This window comes from Tympanuchus pallidicinctus, unplaced genomic scaffold (genome assembly GCF_026119805.1).
Source record: "Tympanuchus pallidicinctus isolate F22 unplaced genomic scaffold, pur_lepc_1.0 scaffold3, whole genome shotgun sequence".
NCBI lineage: Eukaryota > Metazoa > Chordata > Aves > Galliformes > Phasianidae > Tympanuchus > Tympanuchus pallidicinctus.
This window is the reverse complement of record NW_026294747.1, coordinates 18,321,111-18,346,453: the sequence shown is the minus strand read 5'-3', so window position 1 is coordinate 18,346,453 and position 25,343 is coordinate 18,321,111. Positions and strand designations below refer to the sequence as shown.

Genomic DNA, 25,343 nt, shown 5'->3' with positions numbered 1-25,343 from the left:
CATCTGCAAAGGCAACTACACAAAGTAATGGCAGAAGCACACTCACAGCAGTTTAACTAGCTGACCTTCTTCCCATGGTGATGAACTTTAGCAAGAAATATGAGTCCTAATATTTGCTTTGTAAAATAAATTCTACACAGAAGTGATGCTGACGTCAAATCCAGTAGTGTAGGTTGAGACAGAAGGTCATAAAATGGGGAAAAAATTGTTCTTATGAAGCACCAGTAATTCTCAATAGTATGTAACCATGCCTTGGGATTTTCCATACAAGATTTTACAAGAGAGCTCTGGTCTATGTGAGCACTACCAGAACAGGTACATGGTCTATTGCCACCAACCAAGTTCAAGAATAAACAGTGTTCTTCTTTCTTCTATTCTAAGGCAGATGTGCATATGGTGTCCTGGCTCAGGATCCCAACTGTGTGAAATGACAGAAACCTCCATGCTCAGCCACTTTTGTAGCAGTGCAGGGCCAGGTTTCTGCATTTTGGAGTCTCTGGTGTTTCTGTCATGCTGCCCACCTGCTCTCCTTTTTTTCCCCAGTACCCCCCTCCTCAAATGAGAATGTTTCATTGAAGCTACAATAACATGGCAATAAAAACATTGTGTTTCTACAGTGCCCTGCAAAGCTGTTTCTGTACCCTAAGAGCACTGTTTGAGTGGCATTGCATTTGATTTACTGGAGGGTAAACTGAGGTATAGAGCAGTCCGGCAGATCTCTAGCATAACAAGGAAACAACAGAGTCAAAGGCAAATCTGAAGGAGTTACAACTTTGAAGATACAGTCAGCAAATTTATTACTAACTAGCTTATCTCCACTACTGTGGAGAACTGAGGTGGCTTATTTCATTGAAAAATTTCCCTTAGAAATGCCAAACTATCCTAATAGTTGCTACTGCAATTCATGTCCTGATTCAAATTCAAAGCAGAAGAAAAACAGCTTGAAAAGGAGCTGGAATGTGTATCTGTCTTCTAGTAGCTGTCTTGGCTCCTTCAGAGCCTTTAGAGATTCTGCTATGAATTGTCTTCAGTCAGGCCTTTGACATAGCTGCCAGGTAGCTAATGTTCCTGCACACATTCCTTGTTATCAGTCTTGCTATCAAGTCTGTCACACAGCAATTTGGGGGTTTGTTGAATGTCATCAGATACATCAGATGTTGTTTTCATTGTTATTTTTGTCTTTTTTTTTTTTCTAGGCAGAATTTAAAAAGGGTGGATCTTTCTAAAACTTTCACAAAACTTAAAGGAAAAAGGATGTGTTCATGAATGCAACTCATCTACATTTTCCAATAACCATTTTAATTCTGCCTTTCAAATATGTCAGCATAGGACACACAATGTAGATTTTAATGGGACTGATTATTTTTATTTCTCTGTCAAGCTGAGAATTATATATATATATATATGTATATTTAATAAGAAAATTTTTCAGATTCACATGAACTTTATTTTTAAAGAAAATGAAATAAGCAAATGGAAGCACTATGCTTGTTTGTTTTCAGACCTAAACTGGGAAATCTAGACAGAAAGAACATATCAGCAGAGTGCTGTGATGAAAAACATTTCCAAAGGCAAATGTTGACCAACTGTTTTGAATGCTGGATGCTGCGCAATGCATGTGTAAATCCAGCTAGGATCCTTTCAGTGTGCAGAGCCTGGCAGTAAGTCATATCAGCACCTCTTGTTCCATTTGTGAGTGTGTTCCCTGAAACAAGAGCACTGATTGTTCTGGTGAGTTTATTTCAGTGCACACTAATATTGCCTGCTTTAAAAATAAATCTGCTCTTTCATTTGGAGCTGAGCCATACACTCCCAAAAAGTCAGAGGTAAAGAAGTAATGACGTATTTGTTTGACAGCATTGTAAGGAACCTTTTTCTTTTTTCCAAGGCGTTGCACATCTCTGCTCAGTACCCCCAAGAGGTATCTTCGTAGCCAATTATTTCCATGCTCCAGTAACACAAGTTTGGAGATGGGAGTAGTCTTTGATGGCATTGCATGCTGTAATTGCTGAAGAAAAGGTCTGAAGCTCCAGTGTACAGTATATCAACACAATTTTTTTTTATTGCTTTTTATTGCTTTAAATCTTCATAACGGAGCTAGAGAAAACCAAGCAGGAGATTATAGTGTAACCCTGATGAGGAGGTGTTGGGGGAGGGAAGGAATGGTCTAGCAGCAGTTGGCTTGTAAGCATCTTTGAGACTGTGGGGAACAACTTCTTATGAGACAGAAATACAGCCAAGCCAATAATATACAGAAAGGATGAAGAAATTGGATTCTGTTTGTGTGTAGGGAGTGCTGAGGCACAGAGCTGCTTTGAATGCAGTTGTAGCTCAGTACCAAAGGTGATTGCCAGAAATGAGGTGGAGACTTCTCTGTACTGTGTGCCCTCAGCTTTAAGTGTATATTTCACTACAAGTGCCAGGATTTTACAGTTGCTGGTGTATGCAGCCTACTGAGAAAGTATCCAGTTGCTCAGTGTGACAAATAAGTGTGACAACATGAGATATTTTGTGGGGTGCTGCCAAGCCTCTGAGCAGTTCTACCACCATCTCTGTCATTCTTTTATGTCCAGAGGGAGGAGGGCATGCTCTCCAGATGTTTCTGCATATGTTATTTTTTCCAAGCAACATATAAAATGAAATCTATTGCCAGCTGCATTGTTCTGCTTGAGCAACTGAGGAGCAATTGTACACAAAACCAGCAATGAGTGAATGAGATTCATATCTACAGAATCAGGAGTGGGAACACTCTTTCTTCTTACTCAGGTAAATCCCTTAACCTGTCATGTAGCTCAAGATTTCATACAGCAAGGCACTTACATCTTCCTATCAGGTAGCCCTGGGCCTTGAGGACTTTCTCTGAAAATCACTACAAGAAATAGGAATTCTCCTTTAAACTTTGGTATGGTTTGGTTCAGGTTCAAAAGCTATGTCTTAGAAGAGGAGAGAAGATCAGGTTTCTGTCTAGACTTGTTTTACTTTTAGCAAGTCACTCATCTAGAGCCCTGCAGGTCTGGGTAATTTTGCAGTTCTGGAGTACTGTGCTGAAGAGGGGCACAACACTGCTTTGTTTACACATGCAGGAGGGTGCAAAATGTGCTCCCTCCTGCACCTGGACATCCCTGTGGGTTGGTGTGGCATAACAGCAGCCTTTGTTCAAGTCCCTTTTTGCTTCCTTTGCCGAGGTTACTGCCTGCAAAGAACTGACCTTGTGTAACTTCACTCTTGGATTTTTCTTCAAAATATAATAGAATATAATTAGCATTCAGCTGATCAGAAGAGAAATCAGCCAATGCCTAGGTCATACAGCAGCATGATGTGCCTTAGAGGGTTGGACCATGATATTAGCTTAGGATGGCGTAATTTGAATCTATTGTAGGAGTATTTAAAGTGATACTGACTGCCCCTGTTCCTGAGAGGTTTCAAGATAATCATGAATTGTGATTGCTGTGACGTCCAATTACTTCTCTCAGCTATAGCCTTCTTATTGGCTATGGAAAGGGCTCCTGAGGCATCTGCTTAAGGGAGATCTATTCAATTATACAAGTAGCTTTAAGACACTTTGGATCAGACTGAGTAACGAGGCTCTTCCTCTAAAATCTTTGGAATTACCATCTCAGACAAGCCCCCGAGATCATGATACCATCTCTTCTTGCTTATCCTGCTTGAGTTCACATGAAGAAGTTGCACATATCACATGGCCCATACACACTGGCACTTGATTCTTCACAACTGAGATCAGGCTGTGACGCTTTGACATAAGGAAGATCTTCCCAGGAAGAGCTTTGTTCCTTTGATAGCTGAGGTGAAACTGCATCATGAGAATGAGCAAAAGGGTATGAAGTAAATCACAGAACAGGAGCATCTGTGTGCAAGCTGTCCACTTTGTCTGTCTCTGTGTCTTCTGAAAAAACCCAGAGAAGTCTGTAAGAGCACAGTATGTTGTAGAGCTCACCAGGACTGGCTTAGGGCAGATATTGCAATAATTTGCGTCAGCTCAGAGGTTTCATAGTCCCAAGCTTTTGAAACAGCAGTAGATTTTCCCCTAAGTTTGTTTTTCCCTGCGCTTGTTTCGAAATGTGAATCCAGGTTGTACTTATTTCTCCATTGGTAACCAATCAGAAGAGAAACCTGCGAAAAATAGAGCAACAAATCATGGATGGTGACCACAGTGAGTGGTGTTGTTTGCTGTGTGCTAACCTTCATCCTGACTGCCAACCATGGGCACACCTCCTGAAACTGTATTAGAACATGATCTAAAGTAAAGCTTCTTGATCACAAATAACATTTTGTTCACTCCAGCACTTCTGATTGCACAATAGTACAAGCTTTGTGCCCCTCAAGGACCTGAAGTTTGAATGTTCCCATGGCAAAGTCTTCTCTTCAGGAGTTTTTTTGATTCTCACAGATTAAAGCCAAGTAGGAGAAAGTGTCCTTCTTTGTGAGGTCCAATCCTTACCTTTAGAAGTTAATAGACTGCCTTAAAATTTCCATCTTTCTGTTTTCCTTATGCACACCACTTATGTCAGAATGTTGTGAAACTTGAGTTAGGACAAAGGTGGCATTCATTGTTCATTTCAAATTGTTCGTTTTGCTTGCTTTCTTACTTCCTTGTATTTCATAGTTCTGTCTGTTTGCAAGTTTCTTGGTATGTATGCAGCCAATACAGCTGTTCAAAAAAAAACAAATTCCCTTTCCATCATTTTTGTGAGTAGTTGCAGGAGGAGAAAAATGTTCATTTTGGCTGTAGGGAGGAAGCAAGAAGAATTAAGTACATACATGTGCACAACAGGTGCAGTGATTCTTGAAAGCCTTTTTCAGCATTGCAGTGCCTTGAACATCTATCTCTTCTTGTCAGTGTAGAGGAATATCACCTTAAATTTTCTTCTAGCAAAGGTTCTCAGGAATAAGTTCTACTGCTCCAGTGGCACCTCACACAAGGGCATCACTGTCATGTGATAAGGGTGCTTATTCACTAAGTGAAAATGGCAACAGGCAAGAGATTTCTGGTTAGCAATTCTCTTCCTAAGACACATCCATGATATGCTTTTCCTTTATCCAACTGAACTGGAATTAATGTATGATGGTGCCATGCATGCTGATGCCCCAGGCAATGGGCAGGTGAGAGACACAGAGGCAGGTGATGTTCTGGCTGAATTCCCCTTTCAGCTCTGTGTTATGGTCTGTTTTCACAGCACCCTTCATACCACATAAAGAAAAAACATTGAAATATGAGTGTTTTTATTTTAACTGCTCCTCTTTGGATACTTTCCCTCCTTGTACGTTGAAGGAAAATAAGAGAAACATTTAATGTTAAACAAAAACAAAACCACATCCTGTGAGTTGGGCTTCTGGACTGGAGGAGAGGCAAATCAAACAGTCAATAGAAAGATTGTTGTCTGTTTTCTATTTAATCTGATGATTTGCACTATTTTTAATGGCTCTTAAATTTTATTTTTGAGGCAAAAGGCCTTTCTAGATTTCATATACAACCTGTGTATATTTTAGCAAGGATGTGAAAAAATGACAGCTGTAATATCTTCTTTTTTTTTTTCTTTTTTTCTTTTTTTTCCCTCTTTTTCTCTTTTTTTTCCTCTTTTTTTTCCTCTTTTTTCTCCTCTTTTCTCCTCTTTTTTCTTTATTCTGCAATATGAAGATCCACAATACTGACTTTCATCATAAGTCACATGATCCCTCATTAAGGATTTTAAGAGTAGAAATTGTAAAGTTTCTGCTGATTTAACTTCTCACTGAGGCTATAAACTGAGGAGTGGTGTTATGAAGGAGATGAGCATGCCTCCTGGCAAGTTGTGATGACACATTTGTTTTGGTTTGCATATTTGTATTTGGTAGATTTTCTGGGATTTTTCTTTGCATATAGCAAAGAACACATGAAGGGCACATGAATATTGTTCTATTTATGCTGGGCAACTGATGTGGTTATGATTCAAAGAGAAAAGCATAACATTGCATTAGTGACACTGTACATCACAACTACACTAAAACATAGGTTTTTCAGAATTCTCCAATTAATTTCAGTTGTCAGAGATATGATCCATGAATGTTAAGAAAATTGAGGTAATTTTGTGAATCTGATTTTATAGTAGATGCTTGAACTGCCTGGAGAGTTTGTGTGAGAAAGGAATTTGAAGATGGAAATCTTGAAGCATGCTTTCTTTTCCTCCTATAGAAATCAAATCACTTTAGAGAAAACTACCTTGGCTGAACCATCAAACTGTCACAACATGGAATGCTGTTGTATTGCCACAGGAGTTGTAATGGGGGTACCCAGATGGCTTCCTATTCTTAATAGGCTGGGCTAAAGGTCAGATTATGTTTTGTGATGGGAAAAGTGAATCATGCTTATGTCTCTTGCCCAGCTAAAAGTATATGGACCTGAGGTAATGAGAGAGCTTAATTTCAGTGTATCTAAATTATTTTGTTCTGGGGATGTACTCTCAACTACCTCTTCCCCAGTTCTTCTCAAACCTGGAATTTTGACTAAGGTCTGAATCAGGCACTCAACTGAGAAACATGGTCAAGTTCCATCTAATAAATTCCATTCTACTTTGGGAAAGAGATTATTGCTAAGCTTTCTGCATTCTTAATGTTGGTCAGTTGTAGAGCCAGATCTTTCCTTCTCATACATGTCTTTGCAACCGACAGAAATAAATAATCTTTTATTTTTCTTGCCTGAGCAAGAAAAAGAAAAGATGATTCCACAGGGGAGCTGAAGCCATGTAAACTACATGTCTTTGTCAGCGTGGAAGAGATGATAGCTCAGAAAAGAAACAAAACATAAGGAGATTATAGGGGCAGGCAAGTGAGAGACAAAAAGATGTACTGACCTTGTTTAACTTGGAAAAGCTAATTAATAAAGAGGAAAATCACAGTTCGGGATTCAGCCTGAAGGTGAGCTTTCTCTTAGGTGATGCCAATTAACAGTCTGAGGTATATGTAATATTAGCCTGAAGAGTTATTATTTCTAGTAGAAATAAGTGGGTCTAGACTGCAACATGTCAGTCCAGTGAATTTGTAGAAAACTTGTGAATAAATGTGCTGTTAGATTCTTTTCTAAGTGAAAAATCTGTTCTTTGAGGAGTATGAATCAACCTTTTCTATTCCAAGATAAGAGCAAAATGAGCTGAAATGTGACCTTTGACATGGCTGTAAATGAAGAAAGGGACTTACCCAATTAATTAGACAGTATCCATCTCCTGTAGATGTAATGATAATAACCCTCCGTTCTGTTAAATCTAGATCTGGAAACAAGAAGAGGTAAAAAGCCATTAGATGTTATCAGGGATATTTTAAAGGGCTGCAGAGAGGGTGAGGTTGTGCCTCAATTCAGACATCACGATCAATTTGCTGTTGTAATTTTCCATCTTTAGGGCAGCGATCCAAACACTGTGCCCAAAGAGAGGGCTAAAAGAAAGTGTGAGTTGGATAGGGGATACGTAGAAGAATGCATGATCGCGGCCTAATTTCTATTGGTGATGTATGTTCTAAAGAATAAAATCACAGGATCATCGAATATCTTGAGTTGGAAGGGATCCATAAGGATCACTGAGTCCAACCCCAGGCTCCATACAGGACCACCCAAAAATCAGACCCTGAGAGCATTGCCCAGATGCTTCTTGAACTCCAGGAGTTTGGGGCCATGACCACTGCCCCGGGGAGCCTGTTCTCTCAATGAAGAACTTCTTCCCAATATCCAATCTGACCTTCCCCTGAATAAGCTTTTAATTCAAAAGATACTTGAAGCTCTGTGTTTAAGGTGACCTGCAGTGGTGCTTTCATTCCATATTTACCTTGTGCTTAGATGAAGAACTTGGTTTGCAGTGCCTTTCCTCCTCAAGTGATGCTCACCTCAATGAGAACAGCTTGTGACAAGACTTGCTGCTTGTGTCTGGAAATAGCTTAGAGAAGGCTTAGTCTGCAGGGCATGTAGGGTGGAAAATGGTGAAAGATGTTGGGTTCCTGTTGAAGACAGATGTGCTCTGAACTTAATGTCTTTCTATACAAACATTAGCCTCTGCTATTTAACAATTGTTTCTTCTTATTTGTGTTGTGGTAAGTTCAGTTCACTGGTACAATCTCTCACATTAGTGTACCAGTCACACAAAATGGTCATTAACGTACTAACCAAAAGGGGGCTGTCTGCTGTCAGCTTTCTTTTTCCAGCTACAGCAGCAGCTACTTGCTTTTGTGCTAAATGTTGAGTGCTTTCATTTTTACTCCAACATCTACTGAAAGCAAAGAGAAAGTGGCATTATACATGTATCTATTCACATCCTGCACTGAAGTTCTTTAAAATGCTTTTAAACACTTTCATCGTGTGAAAGCCAGAGCTGCCAACAGGATCAGAGGGCAGAGGCAGGGGCAAAAAAATCAATGAAAGATTATTTCCTCCGAGACAGAATATCTCATGTAGACCTCAGTTGTACTCATAGAAAAAAAAAAGCTCGAGCTACCATTGAATGCCTTCACGCAAACTGTAGTAATCCTGGAAAACCAAACAGTAAACACCAAAATATTCCCTTTTCTCATAGTTCTGAGAAAATAATAGAAGGAAAAATGTGTAGCCTACAACTCCTTTAATTTTAGGAAGCCTATTTATTGCCATATCTGTGTAAGTCCATGTTGGATGTCAGCCTATGGAGGAACAGTTCTGGGAAAACAATAATAAATACTCTGTGGGGTGTTTTTGGAGTACTCTAGGGACATTGCTTCATCCTTCCTTCTAAAGAAGAGTAATCGGTCTGTGTCCTTAAGATATATGCTTGTCCTTTATCAGTCTGTGTCCTGCCAGTAACGAACAGAGGGAAGGACATAAAGCAGTGATGTCACCTCATTAGCTGGCAAAGACGGGCTGAACACACTGTGTCCACTTTGAGAAAATTTTTAGCAACAGACAGGTCAGATACAATTGTCTTCAACAGTCATAAAGTCTGTAAAGTCTTTCAGATATTTCACACATGTCTACTGGGTGAGTGATGGATATCAACTATGTAGTTTTGGCTTTTCAAACCGTGGTTACATTCTGTTGAATTTTCCCAATCCTCTCCTCTTAGGCCATGTCTTTTAGACCATCTTAATTGAATGTAAAAACAAGTCTGCACTTAAAATATATCTGCGCTAGAAAAATATCATGTTATCAAAGCGAAAGAACTTCCCTTGTAATGTGCGTGAAAGTGGACTGGCTGCTATTGCAGGTGTGCATTTCATCATCCCAGACAATCTGTACCACACTTCCTGCAAGTGCAGTAATGAGCCAGATTGTCTTCAACCTAAGTGTTGTGTAAGAGGAGGAAGAGCAGTTAGCATCATGTTGTTTTTTTTTTTTTTTTCTTTTTCTTTGTACAGAAAATATAAGAAACTGTGTAACAAGTTGTGGCATGAATCATTAGAATTACTGCCTTATGAGGGGTCTTGGTGCAGGCAATTTAACTTAGGCACAGTTTGGACTCCCAAGTTCTGCCTGATTCAAATAATGCCAAAATAGTCAAGGGCAGGAAAATTCGTGCTGCCATTCTACCAAACTTTGGGATGCGGGAGCTCAGGTTGTGTGAGAGTTTAGGTAGAAGAAAGCTGAGGAATGTTTGCTGAACCTGTGTGCTCTAAAGAAGCTTTCTCAAGGCTTGGGAGGAGATTCCTGTTACTCCCAAGTCTATCTTCTGGAACCTGGAAAAGTGAAAGCACTCAAAAGCAAAGAATGGCAGAGTGGGATGGTCATTCCTGCAAAAGGGCTAGAGCTTTGTTTTCCCAGATAAGTTCAAGGCCATGTTTGGACTGTACAGTGTTATAGCATCTCACTGGAATGCAAACCACTGAGTCCAAACAAATGTATTAGCTAATGAACTTTTTGCATGATGAGGTGATGAGCAAGGTGCAAGTATCTATAGAAATAGAAGGGTTAGTTATAGAGAGAGGAAGGTGTTTTCTTAATACATTTCCTTAATACATTTGTAAGCCAGGAATATTTATTCTATTTATCTGAGTAGGTTTTTCTGCTTTAAAACATATTCACAAGAAGTTGCCTGGGTCTGAATGGGTGTAGCATTGCCAGGCCTTCAACAGGTTTGAAGGTGGCCATATTGCCTTGGAGAAACTCTGAGCAGCCCCCTAGCAGAAGTGAGCTTGGTCCATCCTTGTTTGGCACACGGCTGCCGTGAGCCCCAGCATATCCTGGAGAGACCCAGGGAGCCCATGTCCTGCACCCAAAGAGTGATGAGGGAGAGCTGGGGACATCAACAGGGTTATGTCAGCACTACAGAGGAGGCTGAGGTACTGTGGCAGTTGTGGCGAGTGGGGTGGGTTGTTGGCAGCCATCCTGTGGCTTACAACTCTCCCCCATTAGTGCTACAGGGCTCCTGCACAGCAAATAGTTGTGCCTAATTTTTTTAGAGATGAATATCAAAAGGAGCAGCTGGGAAACATTTTTTAGACAAAAATATGTATCTAAAATGCAAACGCCCTATGCTGGTATTGAAAGGTAGGATCTCCTACATGAAGGTAACTGTGTAAGGCCCTGTTTTGTAACTTTTTTTTGGTAACTTTGCCCTCTGATCACATGCTTCCCCAATTTTTTTAACTGAAATAGGTGTTCACCCTTACTATTCAGATTTTGTGTTTATTCTTCAGCACAAGTGAAGAGTAATTATATTTTCTCATCTAACACCTAGGCTTCCTGTTATAAAAATATCAGTTGCATAACACCTGTGAGTCATTATTTGCCCTGCTAATAAATGCTCTAACAAGCCAGTATTGAACTGCACGGAAAATATCAAGAGTATGAAAATCTATTGTGTCAGTCTTTGCCATGAAAGCGGTCAAATTACTAAAACCAGGAGACAGAGGCAAAAATGCAGAGGCCATTAATTATCTCCCTCACCTGCTGCAATCTTCCTACAGAACCAGGTTTGTGAAAGGCCAGGCTAGTTAGGCAGCTCTTACTGGAATGACAGCACGGCGCGATGTGCTGCCTGAGCCCCCGCGTGGCTCTGTGGGTCTGGGTCAGCACACACACCATAGTCTGGCAGCAAAATGGGATATTGAGAAGACCAAGGGGCTTCACCAGAAGCCATATTTTCTAACTACATGAGTGGCCACTTCATATCTGTCTTCTTTCCTCTGAAACGGAGTCTTTGCAAACAAGAATTCACTCTACAAGCAAGAATTGTTTCCTCCTGCACAGCTGAAAATATCAGTTTTTTCATTAGACATTTTAAGCTCCAGTTGCTTGAGAGTTTAAATACAGTAGAAGGCAGAACTACAATAAATCTAAGCTTGAAATAAAGTGAGTTGTATTATAAAATGATTTAATAATCACCTAACAATTACAGTCCACAACCCAACAAAAATAGAGGAAGTTCTCAGCATTCCCAAATTTATATTTGTCTGATCCAAAATAAAAGCTCACTGCCATCCTTAGGAAGGATGGTGATTTTGGTAATTACTTCAAAGCAAACTCTATGATTCTGATGAATCTACTGCTTTCTACTTGCTCATTGTGTATGATGTTGGCTGGAGAACTCCTGTAAATGTCCCTAAGGATAGAGTCACGCTGTGACTGGTGTCATGTGCTCAGCAGAACGACTGAAAGGCATATGATCACAGGAGAGAATTGCTCCGGTAATGACCTTGTGTCCTCTGGCTGGGAAATGTGGTGACATTTAGACTATGCTGACAGCAATAGAAGAGCACGAAGAGCAGAAGAAGGTGAGTTCAGTATCTCAAGAATGACGCTAGAAAAGATAGACTTATTGAACTGTGTTATGATAAATACAGCAATGAAGACCCATAGTTTTAAGTAATGAGAAAGTAGAGAAGTTAGCGTGAGAAGAGAAAGATACAAAATACAAGGCAAATTCAAGTGATTTCTTGATTCCTGAGGAAAGATGCACAGACGCATAATCACAAATTTTTCATTCCTTTGTTTTTCAAGTATTTCAGTGGTGCAAATTTTGCCCTTCGACTGGTGATAACTGTTAATCAGTCAGAAAAGTATCAGAGATTAAATTGACTCATTGGTACTCCAGGATACAGAGTTCTTTACAGAAATACATAGGTTCTTTACAGAGAGAGTGGTGAAGTGCTGGCACAGGCTGCCCAGAGAGGTTGTGGATGCCCCGTCCCTGGAGGTGTTCAAGGCCAGGTTGGATGGGGCCCTGGGCAGCCTAGCCCAGTATTAACTGGCAAGGTTGGTGGCCCTGCATGTGGCAGGGAGGTTGGAGATTCATGATCCTTGAGGTTTTTTCCAACCCTGGCCATTCTGTGATTCTGTGATATGTGGAAAGGGCGGGAGAATTGTAAAGAGCATTTGAACAGAATGCTTCCTCAGTTAGTTTTGCTAAGCAGAAATGTCAGATTTCCTTGTTTAAGTTTGTATTTAGCTGATGATAAGCAGTTAAACTCACCTGTGCTGTGTTGTTTGTGATGACACAGAGCTCAATCAAGTCCCGTGTGGATGTTTAATGTGGATTTCTTCATTTCTTTGAAAGCAAAGCACACATGCTGTAAAGTACTACACAACTCAGCATTGGAGCTGCAGCACATGAAGTTGATCTGAATCTATTTGCAAATTTTCCTCCCCTGAGCGTTATATTGCCCTACAATCTGGGCACAGCCACAACATTTCCTAATCCATTGTATTTTCAGTGTGTCCACCATGCCTGTTTCCCCACTTCACAGCTTTTAACAATACAGTCTTTGTTGATGAGCAGTAAGCTGTAAATGTAAATGAAGAAAGTGCTGCTGGCTCTCACTCTCAGGACACCATTGCATGAGGTCCTGGCAGCCTGAGCTTAGGTTGGGGTGTCCAGGCTCAAAAGCTGCATGCCAAGCTGGAGCTCCACTAACAGCACTGATGCAGCAGTGAGCTATTAGTGGAAGCTCCCTCCACAACTACATTGCTAAAGTAACAGTGTAGAAATGCTATAAATAAAAGCAATGTATAAATAAAAGCCTCCATAGTCCTAAAAGTCAGAACTGCCTAGGTGGTTTGCATATAATGAAAAAAATGTTGGGATCATTTAAAGTAGTACTGGTTTCAAAGTCTCTGAGTATATGGAAGTCTAATATTTAGTCATTTAAAATAAAATGAAATGTGTACAGTCAAAAATGTGTGTTTCTCATGGTCGTTACTTAGACAGTGGTTGCTTTTAGCTTGCAATTCTGTTGTAAGCCTTTTGTTAGAAGAAATAGCCTAGTAAATTGTAGGGTCATATTTTTCCGTGGTTTGTTGGTTAGCACTCAGTTCAATAGCCCACATAAACATATGCTTCACTGTAGGGACTTGTGTAAGAGCTGCTGAGTTAACACATGGCCGTGTCCCAGGAGATCACTATGGTTAGATTAAGAGGGCAGAAAATGGTGTTTGGGTGTGACGTGTACTGTTGGTGAGCCTCAAATTTTGTGCATTCACGCTGACACTGGTCCAGGAACAGGCTGGGCATTACACCGAGGGCTTTAATGCTTCACACAGTCTTATCGGTCCTTTTCAAACTCACTTAAGGACATCCATTGCTTAGATGGTTAGTGGTGTGGGCAGTTTTTATTCCTTGGCTTTAACTTCTCCTAAAAGTAAATGAGATTTTCCATAACTCCATTTTTGGTAAACACTCAGCAAAAACAGAATAAAAGCCTTAGGGTTTTGCTTTGACATTTTATTCCTTAAACTACACTGCCCTGCAATACGTTGTCATTTTGTTGGATATTATATGCTTTGGAATTTGCTATGGTAAACATATCACCATAATAAATGTGGCTGAAGGTTAAGATCATTCTGTATGACATGCTCTGCTTTGGTTACCAGTACCATCTCAGGCTTGGTCTCTTTAAGAAACACTGTCTGATAAGGAAGAAAGGAAAAAACACTCACAACTTGTGCTTGGACTTTCTTTTTCTAACTTTGTACTGAAGGAGTCTGATAGCTTATGTGGAGATGGCATTTCAAATCTCCAGCCTACAGACTGATGACTTCCAAGATGATACTTTGGAAATTGCTGGGCTACATGCTCATCTTGCTGCCATGGCCTGGGCACACAGGGCTCAGCACTGTCAGGGACCTGAAACTCTGGGCCCTCAAATTTGACCTGCGTCATATTAAAAACCATTAAGGTGAGGACTACAGAATAATTTGGTAAACCTTTCTAGATTTCCCCTAAGAACTTTAAAAAAAATTAAAGTTTTGGTTACAGAAGTCAGCTAAGATGAGGAAATCCACCCTCATTTTCACCGAAGCTGCTCTGCCCTCACGCAGTGACAGTAGCTGTGTTCTGTGGAAAGCTGGCTGTTGCATCTTGCTGTTGAGCCTCAGAACTTTAGCACATGTACAGACCTGTCTTCAGCACACCCATAGTGGCTGTGCCTCACCATCCCAAAAAGAGGCATCTCCCCACGAAGGCTTGCTGGGCTCAGCTGGAATAGTTCAGCTGAGGCTATCCAGTGCTGTACTACAGTCCAGAAGACAATACCAAATAAACAGCAAAAATAAAACGTTCAAGAAAATGTCTTGTCAAGACACAGACTCAGGGAATGCCAAAAATAACCTTTTTCTTGCCAGTGCTGAAATTCTCTCAACTCTTTTGCATCTGTAAAATGAGCATATGCAAACTTTGGAGAGACAAAGGCAGTTAAGTCTTGCGCACTGCTCCTGAACTGGATTCTTTGTCAGAGAGCCACATGCCCTAAGGGCATCACATATATAACATAAAAGAGAAAACAACCCTACCATCCATGATCATCCATCTTTAGGTCTGCAATCCTAAATACACACTTCTTTCTGAAAGCTATTTTGTAGTCATGAGCTTCCGTCTTAAACACTGCATTTTTCTGGGCACAGCTCACAGTAGCAGACATGCTGATGAGGAGAGACAGTATAAACAGATCACCTGAACAATCTCTTTAGCTGAATGCCCACTCCATTTCATACAGATATTTGAATCAAATTCCTAGTCTATGTGAAGAGGAAACTTCCCCACTTTCCCAAAACTACAGTTGCAATGTGTTTCCTCTCTGATTTGTTTCGAAGGTACAGTTTGAAAAGGAGGCTCCAAATCCCAATTTAATTATAAAGGCACGGAGCAATAAAGATGATGCTTTACACCGGGTCAAAATTATTGCTGTATTTCAGGATTTACTCTGTAAAAGACCTCTAAAGTTCCAGCAGATGGCATGCACTCATCAAAGCTTGCACTGTATGATCATAAATACTGCTCCAAGCAACAGCTGTCAGAAAGGATAAGACAGCTCATGCTGAGCTTGAGGAGCTAAAATAATTTGTCACGAGAGATTCTCTTATGCTACACTTGATTTCTGTAATCTCTTAAACATACTACAGGAAGTTAGTGTGTCTTCAAAACTAAGTTTCTTTGCTTTTTCAGGGCACAGCCCAAGTCATTTTTTTTTTGAGACTGTTCTCAGTAAAAAAACACGAGCAGACTTTGGCCAAAGTAATTCTGCCAAAGCAATAGCTGTGATTAAAGCAATCTGAATATCTGGCTATAATAAAAGTGTACTGGCACTAAAGAAAAGTAGGAACTCTGGAAAAATAATTACAAAATGAGTAACGGAGAAGAATGACTCGAAGTTTCTTGAAGAGGATGCGTTTTAAGCTAGGATGTGCCATATGCTGAGAGAAAAAACTTAAAACATCTTTTGTTAAAAACAAAACACCATAAACATTCTGTTTGTGAAATGAACAAATACATTGTGCCAGCAAACAGATATTATCTTATACTAAAAGACTTGCACACTGAAGTAGCAGTTTTCACCACTCAGAGGTTGCAATGGTAAATTAGCTTATGGCTATTCAGAATTTCCTTTAAGAACTCTTGGAGAACAGCAAAGAAACACCATTATCTGTAGCAGCAGCAGAATTAACATCTGTTAGGAGCAAACTGGTACTTTCTGAATTTCCATATACTAATCCAAGTCATGACATTTTCTGCATAGACATTCAACTGTTTTCCTGCAGTCTCCTTAGTAGTTGCTCTTTGTGCAAACAGTTTCTGACTCTATCCACAGTACTTTCTGGAAGAGAGATTTCCCACACAGGAAGTGCAGAGAAATGTTTTAGAACAGAATTAGTGCTTGGATTCAATGTTATGTGCTGGCCCACTGACAAACATCTCATGGAAGAGAATGCATTTTTTTGTGTTGGCTACTTTTTATTAAGTTTATCTGAAGTCTAGTCAGTCTTGAATCTATTTATGTCTTCTGCAGCATTCAGAGGAAAATGCTGAAAATGTGGAAGGTCAGCTCTCTCAGACTTCAGCCACTGGAAGTCAGAGAGGAGCTTTTATTTTTATTTTTCCAACTTGATTTTTCCATTTTTTTCCTCCTCATTAAATGCGCATAGTAAAACTTAGCACTTTTCAGTTCTTGGAATACTTTATATAGCTTCTAGACTCTCCCTCCCTCCCTCCCCCTCTCTCTCCCTTTCTCTCTCCCTCTCTCTCCCTCTCTCTCTCTATATATATATACTGGAAAAGAAAGGTGAGGGTTTGGGAAAAGAAGGAAATTGTTTGAAGCTTAAAGCAAAGCACAAAGTTAATAAGACTGCTAATACATCTGGTTGGTACTTCCTTGCTGTTGTCAAAGGTATAGGGAACTTTCAAAGCAGATACCAAAAGCAATAATTTTCCTTGTTTTTTGTTAGTAACTAGTTAATATATACATTTGATACAAAAAAAAGAAAATAAGCAATGAAGATGGGATCTATATAATAGATCCCTATTAGCATCTAAAGGAATGCTAGTAATTGTGTTCAGATGTAGTATAAGCATATTTAGTGGTAGAGTTGTGATGCACTCATTCAGCCATGGAAGTTTATCTGCCCACTAAGTACTTGCTCTGTGTAGTGATGTGGTCCAAAATCACTGGCACAGTTCCTTTACTGACAAACCTGTGAGAACTTGAGGAAACCTGAGGAAAAAGTGCTTTAAGATATATTCACAGGATAAATAAATAAATAAATTCACAGGAAGAACTCGGAGCTTGCATTTAGCTTCCTGTCATCACGACAAAATTAATTCATACTGTCTCAGTTGGAGCTCCTTGTTCAGTTCTGTGAACAACACTGGATTATACCTATAAAAAACCCCAACACTTCACTCCATGTTGTCCCAGCTAGCATGTCTAGGAGCTGCTACCTTTCTCATCCTTGCCCAATCTAACTGATTTAATAATCTTTCTCGGTGTTCTTGAGCACTATGTTAATCCCCAGTCATTTCTTTTTTGTTTGTGTTACCTGGCACACCCCAGGTAGAAGCAAATGCAAGGTCATGATTTTACTTGTCTCTGAGTTTCTGAGCATGTAAGTAGATAATTTTTACACAATGCACATTATTATATCCTTTGCCATAATAGTAATATGATTCATCTTTAATTCTATTACTCTTCATCTCAGTCTCAGAACATAATTCTGAAGTAATGAAGCATACAAGGCAGTGTTCCCAGGTTGTTACGCTGCTGTAAAGCCCTATCAGAAATTTGGCATTTAAAAGAACACTCCACACGTGCATCATTACAGTAATAAACGATCATATCTACAATGGTTACTGCATTGTGTGTTTTAAAATTCCTTTTTTTTTTTTTCCACTTTAGCCTGGGTGATAGACTATGATCCCTGTGGGTGGAAATGCACCTTGTTTACTCCAGACAAGAAACAAGCCCAGCAGCTCTCCTTCCACAGAGAACTGATAGTCCCTTTAAGGTGCAAAACTTTGAAGTTTACTCTATCTTTACTGTGTCGTAGTAGGATTTTATTTTCTTAGTTTGATTAGGCCTGAGATTCAGAATCAGAAAAGCAGAAATAGTAAATGGATAGTGCCAAAGCTTCACATAAACATGTCAGCACCAAATTTAAAGACTTGTCAGAGAGTTCATAGCCACATCTTCACTTGATGTGAATCAGAGGACCTAGCAAATAGGAACAATCACAGAAACGTCATCTCCTAAAATGTGAAATATATTACAAACTCTGTCTCTTAAATCCTACAGCTAATCTCTGTTAAGGGCATATTATTTCACTCTTGAGATACTCACAAAAAGAGCATGAAGCCCTCCCTCATTTGCTCCACTTTGTAGAGTGGTCATCGCATGCAGATGCAGTCGGTACTTGGGGGTCTTTCTGGTAGTTCTGCAACAAAGGGATTTCCCATCAATTCACTTTTGCTTTAGTAAAGCTCTGCAGATCTTCCCTGCCCAAGACTGTGGAAGCTCGCTGAATCCTGAGGTCTGGAAAAGCACATTTCTCATTTTCTTGGGAACTGGAACTTAACCTCTTTCTGTCAGCTTCTGTCATGCCACTAAATTATAAAATTAATTAATTTGCTAACTTGTACACACTCAGCCACTCTCAATGAGGTGTTAAAACCAGGTTTTCATATGAATGGGTTTGAGACACCCCAAGAAGAAATGGCTGCTTGTAGTGCTTCAGCTAATGTAGCTCCTTGCCCCTGTCACAACAAAAAACACATAGGTGTCATCTCAATTTCTTTCTCCCCCAGCTACCTGAAACTCCCAAAGGTAAAACAAAAATCAGGATTTCACTTGCCTTTGTGTTTCTAAGTCTTCACTCACATTACTAGGTGTAAAACACAATCATCTTCATTCTAACAAAACCAGCATGATTCAATATGATCTGCTGATTTCATGTGGTTGATGGTGCAGGGTTCCGTGAGAAATGAACCTTCATTCACAGCCTCTCCATAAAGGCTCATTTACTTTTCCATAATATGTCACAAAGTGCTATGTGCATATATTAGTCAATCAAACATTAAACAAAAGAAAAAAAAAATCTCAGCTCCTCAATGGTATTTCTGGAAAGACGTGCATAAAACAGGTAAAAAAGGACTGTGTGATTTTTTTTTGTTTTTTTAATTATCACCTTATACTTAATTTTCTTTCCTTCTGCTTTGCAACAGCCCCTGAACTTTCCCCATCGTACAATTAAGCTTCCTGAGCCACATTCAAAAGCTGAAGAAATCGTTGAATTTTTGAAGGTAGCACATTTAGTTATCAGAAACATTATGCTACCTCCAATAGGGTTTTAAAAATGCAAACAAAATGAACCTAAATTCAAAGTTTGCAAATTCAGATAGGCAGGGAAGATTTTTTTTTTCCTAAATGACCTCAAAGAGCAATATTTTAAAACGTCAGAAGACAGTGATGCATGTTTCTGCAAACTAATCTGGAGAGCAGTAGTGTTCGCTTAGGCCACTCTTCCCTGCAGGTTCTGTGAGGATGCCTCTAGTCAGCTATTTAGATCTGATTATGTTAAACTTGGAGAATGTATACTAAATGCTAACTTGGCAGAAATAAGATAGTTGTAAAAGGATTCAGGGAGAAAACTCCTTCTCCTACTGCAAAAAGCAAGTCATGCTGCAGGGTGTTGCTTATATCAGTCCCTAGGTCAAATCAGACTTCATGGTCAAATCAGAATTCATTACTGTCCTGCAAATAACAAGGAAAACCCTACATAACACAGTTAAAATTGAATAGAAGAGCTTAGTGAAAGGCTTAAAATAAACCCTTTGTTAACACAGACGAAGCATTCCTTTAGTAGTTGGGTGCTTTTGCATGAGAGCTTACCATGACACTAGAAGGAGGCTGGTACTCAGTCCATACTTCACAAGTGTTAAGGCAGACAATCTAGACTTCTGGCACTCAACGAATGAAATCTTTTGCCTTAGTGATATTACCCTTAAGTGATATATCCTTAGTGATATAAGTTCTTCTAGTCACTGATTGTTCATCTAACAGCCGTAGCGGACTCTTTCCTGCAGGGTCAGGTGATGACTGAGGTGGAACAGATCTGTCAGTCAAAAGCACATGCCCCAGAATCAATGGAGTTATACTAATTCTCCTGTATTCCAAAGAAGAGATACAACCCTACACACCAAACATTACTGCTAACAAATTTCATTTAGGGTAGACTAAGCTCTTGCTTACTTCCGTGCAATTCCACTGGGTGACAGAATGAGCTCAGAGGGTGAGTACTCATCAAAGTTACTATATATCAAACTTAATATCATTTTTGTCATGGCTTTTTGGTGACAACATTTGTAACACCTGTCTCAACATTAGATAATTGAGTTTTTTATTTTGAGGCCAAGGAAACTTTTTTACCTTTTTGAAAAGGCCATTTCTTCCAGGAACAATTGAGCAAGTGCTAACATTTACGTCTGCTGCTTACTCATCACTTAGAATAGAGCCACGCTGGGTTTGACAGCAAACATTCAGCTCAAGATGTGTTCCTAGTACCTAAATCATGGCTGCTACATCCAGAGCTGTTTTCTCAAGAATAACTGTAGCTGCCCATATTGAAGTAATTGCCACAGAAGGTAAACCAGTGCTTTATTCCTGACATTCCAGGAAAAGAGTGCTGTTCCTGTTACTAAAAGTATTGCTAGAAACCTGAGTTAACTCTGCTGTGTAAAGCTTAATATACCTCCACAAGTTATCTTGACAAGTCTCAAACAACTGACTACCCTCATTTGATTGTCTTGCTCTAAAATAGCCATTTATTATACTAACAAGAGCCTCTGATCTAAGCAGCTCACCATCCCCCAAAACCAAAAAGCAAAAAATTCAAATTAACCAAAATAGACTTTTATACTGAAAATTACCTGCTTGATTAATTGGCACAGCTGGAATACATGCAGACTAAACACCGTCTCTGCTCATTTGCCCTGTCCTCAGCATCTGTTTTTACTAGCCTCATTACGATCTTTGTCTACATTTTTCATTTAAATCACAAATTATTCTTTCCTTGTGGTCTCTGCTTTAGGTTGATGTCAAACTGGGTCTGCGTTCCAATGAGTGATTGGAATTTAAAGGGTATTGTCACTTCAATTGACACATTAACAAACACTTGAATTCTTAACCTCTAACTTTTGTGAGGAAATGAGCTTATATTTTGTAACAAAGTGCAAAAAGCAAATGATCTTTTCATACCCTTATATATAGAGCCTTCAATGGGAATGTGAGAAAGAAAGGAGTAAAAATGAAATATAGCAGCAGACTTTCACAGAGGGAGGTAAAATAAAGCCTAAGAAAAATGTTTGAAGGAAGTAGGACTGAAAACCCCAGAGGCACTGAAGTTTTAATGAGTTGTTTTCCTACATTTTTACACAATTACACGTAATAACCAGAAAGCGAAACAAACAGCAGCTTAAAAATTGCAGAGAAATACATGAGCACTATAACAGGCAATATTAACTGCAAACGTTCAGGTAATCTGAAATCAAATGCTTTTGGACAGATTTTGTTCTTGTGCAGACTGTGGGGGTGAGGGACACAGGAAAGAACAAGTGGCTAACCTCATGCTTACTCAGGAAAGAGATTGCTTCCTTCCTCAAAAGGTGATAAAATTGCAGTTGAGTTCTGTTACTTGTTTCTATTAATGGGCGCATGTATTGCCTTGGCAGAGCAGGTAAAAGTACAGATTGTGTTCAATTTGGGACATCTCTGTACTCATAAGGTGAATAAAAATCATTTCTTTGGGCTCAGAAAAGTTTATCTTCTAGGAATAAGTGCTGCCTCAGAAGCACTGGTGGGCTGGGTTAGGCAGAAGGTCATCCTTGGTGTTCGAAAGCCACTCTATGCATCTAACTTGTGGTATGAGCTGTTTCACATGGCTATGCATTTTCCAGTATTTGCTTTATGTTTTTACAAGTCCCATCAGTGTTTTCCGGTGCCTGGAGTTGGCAGAAAACAATATCTTTAATTTGAAGGCCTCGGTTCTTACGGTTCTCTGTGGGTCTATTCCACAGCTTAGCTGTTTGGCTGCTTGTCGTTAGGACATATGAAAATAATGAGCAGAGTTTATTTGTATTATAGTGTTCTAGCTTCAGTGACATTAGACTGAAAGAAGTTTTGGTCTGTTGTGTTTCAAATGAGCATTCAGAATGCTTGGCTAGTTTGAATACCCATGGAAGCTCCATGCAGTGGAACAGCAGCTTATTCAGCAAAGGTGATCATCAGCATGTTTGAGAGATCACATCTGCTGAAATGCGTTTTGTGCTGTCTTATGATACCAATGTACAGAGGTTCCATTAACACAGAGCTAATTCACTGAATTCAACCTCAGGCTCAGTTCCTAAGACCCAAGTCTACTTCCATGATTCAGAAGTCAAGCAGATTTTCATCACCTAGTAACTGGATAGAAAATTTCTGGAGCGAAACATTGATTTAGTCCTTGCTACTCGAAGCTTCTCTTACCATTCACAGCAGATTTTTATTTTGTTAGTGTCTTCCTTACCCAACCCCCCATACCCTACAGCCTCCAGAGCCTTGTCTCTGGTCTGGTGATAGAAATCTCAGTGCTAAGAGCAGTGCTAACAGTGCAGATGCTTAGATAATTGTTCGTGTGGTCCCACTTTATATGCAATTATATCCACTTGTCAACACTTTTTGTAACATGTCTGCACAATTAACTTTTGTGTGTGTGTGTGTGTGTGTTAGGTCCTTTTCTTTGAAAGCAAAATAAAAACACAGCAATTACATACCAGTCAGAATATCTGTCCTTGCTGGAGGTTTCCTTGCAATCTTGAAGAGCTGGAGAGTGCAAAACTCATTTTTTGCACTTCAGAGAAAAACACATGGTTGGCAGTATGAAGTCCCTGGAAAAACAGAAATGCCTTTAAAGAGCCTTGTGCCATCACTTTCTTCTCAATGAAGCTTGGATACAAGAGTTTGCTGTAACATAGAAGCTCTGGGTTATCCCAGAGCTCAACCTCAAGCTGGATTCAGTGCACCTGGGATGTAATCCTGAGTGGCAGCTGCAGGAGCAGGCCCACTATCCCCACACCTTGTGAGCCTTTGTTTGGATGCTGACAGCCTCTAAGGGCAAGGAGTGCAAATGCCAGCAAATACAGTGACAGCGAATGTCATTGAGACGCAAGTGGGAACAGAAATAAGCCTTGGGTACAGGATTGCTTCTGCATGGGAGGGTTTTATGGGCAACAGGGGCAGGGAATGGTTTCTTCTGTTGTCTGTCAATTAGGAAAATGGTGTTTAGAGTAGCCTGCAGCAAGTATTTGTGAGGTAGCTTTTCTACTGACACTGTGAAGCCATAGGTGTGGGAAAGGGACAGCATCCAACCTGGGAAACCAGACTAAACCCAGTCTGGAAAGACACGTGGCTTGAGTGGCAGTAGGCAGCACTTTCTGACCCACTCTAGTTCTGCCAGTAATTTGCTACTTGAAGATCTTCTAATATTTTCTTTTGAATTGCTTTCAACTGCCCATATTTCAAAATTTCGGATGAGTATAAAATCAGCCCTTGGTGAATATAGGCCCAAATAAGTGCTGCACTTATATCCAGCATACAAGTGAGACTGGAAGTAGTCCTTAGTTGCAAAGTTTAGATCCCAGTCTCCTTAATTCTGTGGCATGCTTCCACGTGTGATTTCATGTCTCTGTGACCCATGGGCATGATCACTACAGATGCTATTTCATTCTTCTTACAGCACTTCAAATAACTGTACGTTGCTCTCTAATTCTTATTTCTATCTGATAGTTGTGTTCACAGATTTTCAAGAAGTTATGCCACTCATTTGAGCAGTCAGAACACGCACAAATATTCTAATTTGCTATTCCACCATCAAAAGCACATTTTACGATTAAAAAATGTAAAAGGTACAAAATCTAAATCACAACAATTAGAAGTCTCCCATGTCTCTTAAAAAAACATATCGCCTGATATATTTTTAACTGGCGCTGCTATTTTACCCAATAGGTGCACTGGAAATAAATGCCATTTTACTTTTAGTGGGAACATCACAGAACTATTTTTGTAACTCTCTATCAAGAAACTTTATGAAGACAGTGAACTGTGCTATGTATAATAAAGCATTGCTTTGTTTCTCTGGAGATGCTTTAGCTTGCTGTTGTTTCTGTGGCAGTCACAGTGATACGCTCCAGGCAACTCATAGTGGGACAATATATCTTGATTTAAAAAGTAATAGAGCATCCAAGTTTTGTTTATCACATTTTTTTTAGGTCTGTAAACCTCAATCTAATACTGTAGATGCTGATTTGTTTTCTTTCTTTTTTTTTTTCCCTGAAGTCTTGTCCTAAACTGGCATAAGACCAGGTCTCACAATCTTTTTATTTTTTTCCTTGATAATAAAAATCGCATTTTAGCTGTTCTTCTGATATTTCTCATATTTAAGTAGATGGCTATAAGGTTTGTGGAAAGTGTTTTATTTGCAGCAGTATTTTTAGTGGGTTTGTTTTTTTTATTTTATTTTATTTTATTTTATTTATTTTATTTTATTTTTTTATTTAAAGGTTTTGTATATAAAAAATGAATCTATTGCTAATGACTTATCAGGCACTGAAAAAGTTTGAAGCATCTTTTTCAAAGGCCTGCACTCATGTGTATCACTCAAATATATATATATAATGTATGTATATATATATACACACATATATGTACATATATACATGTATGTTTTCCTTTAAACATTACAAATTCAATGAAACCAAAGGCTTTCATGGGGAATGTGTAATGTTCCGGGTTTTTTTTCAGTAGCTGTTGATCAAATCTCATTAAAACTTGGTTGAAAAAGATTCTTTTGACTTCTGCATTTTGTTTATATTACTAGAAAATATTAATGTTGAAAAGTTTTGGGAATCCTACGCAAAATATCCCGGAATGGATTGTTTTATCAAATCCTCATTTTTAAACTCTTTATTTTTTTTCTGGATTGGAATTAAACAAGGTATTAAATGCATTTTTCTGGTAACATAAACTGCTTTTCAGCCATCTTTCCTGTTTCAGTGGACAGCTGTGATCTCCAGGGAAATCAGATTCCCCAGGTCATGACAAATAAGTTAACGCATGAAACAGTTAGGGTGTCCTGTGAATTCACCTTACTGGCCACACCTTTAGAAGAGACATATCAGATGGTTAACATTTCAGACACCTCTCTCCTTAGAGCAGTAAAGATACGGCGTTTATGAAATGTGGGAAGCAATGGAATATGCATCAGATTCCCTAGTTACGTGTGATGGAAATAATTCAGGCTTTCCTCTTCCTTTTGGCATCTTGTGCTCTAACTTTTACTTGATTTTCGTTCTTATTCTAGCGCCAACAATATGCCGAAGCAAGTAGAAGTGCGGATGCATGAAAGTCATTTGAGTCCAGTGGAGCACAGATCTGGGAACATATGTGTGCAGTTCTTCAAATCGCTCCGCAGGAATCTGCTCCTGACTCTTACTGTATTTGGTAAGCTATATCTGCCTGTCTGGGTGCTTTGAGGATCTGTATTTGTTGGTCTAAGACCACAGCCCCTTTCTATGCTCATCTGCTGTTCTAGCTGAACAGTC

The 25,343-nt window shown here is 39.4% G+C and overlaps 1 protein-coding gene and 1 long non-coding RNA gene across 5 annotated transcripts in view; one reads left to right on the top strand and one right to left on the bottom strand.

The window, feature by feature from the left end:
- Positions 1-25,343, top strand: part of SLC1A2 (solute carrier family 1 member 2) — an 84,810-nt gene that overhangs the window by 23,786 nt on the left and 35,681 nt on the right. For 3 of the 4 annotated variants that reach the window (XM_052695242.1, XM_052695244.1, XM_052695243.1), the window contains one exon: positions 25,103-25,242. In XM_052695242.1, the coding sequence (XP_052551202.1) occupies positions 25,103-25,242 (140 nt within the window). Of the gene's footprint in view, positions 1-11,634; positions 11,722-25,102; positions 25,243-25,343 lie in introns of those variants that run through there. The other variant, XM_052695245.1, reaches the window with a different exon arrangement.
- LOC128086536 (uncharacterized) lies at positions 12,984-19,717 on the bottom strand. The gene is made up of 3 exons (XR_008209405.1): positions 19,600-19,717; positions 18,052-18,145; positions 12,984-13,578 (listed from the first exon to the last, which is right to left on the bottom strand). It is a non-coding gene; the product is annotated as an uncharacterized LOC128086536 (long non-coding RNA).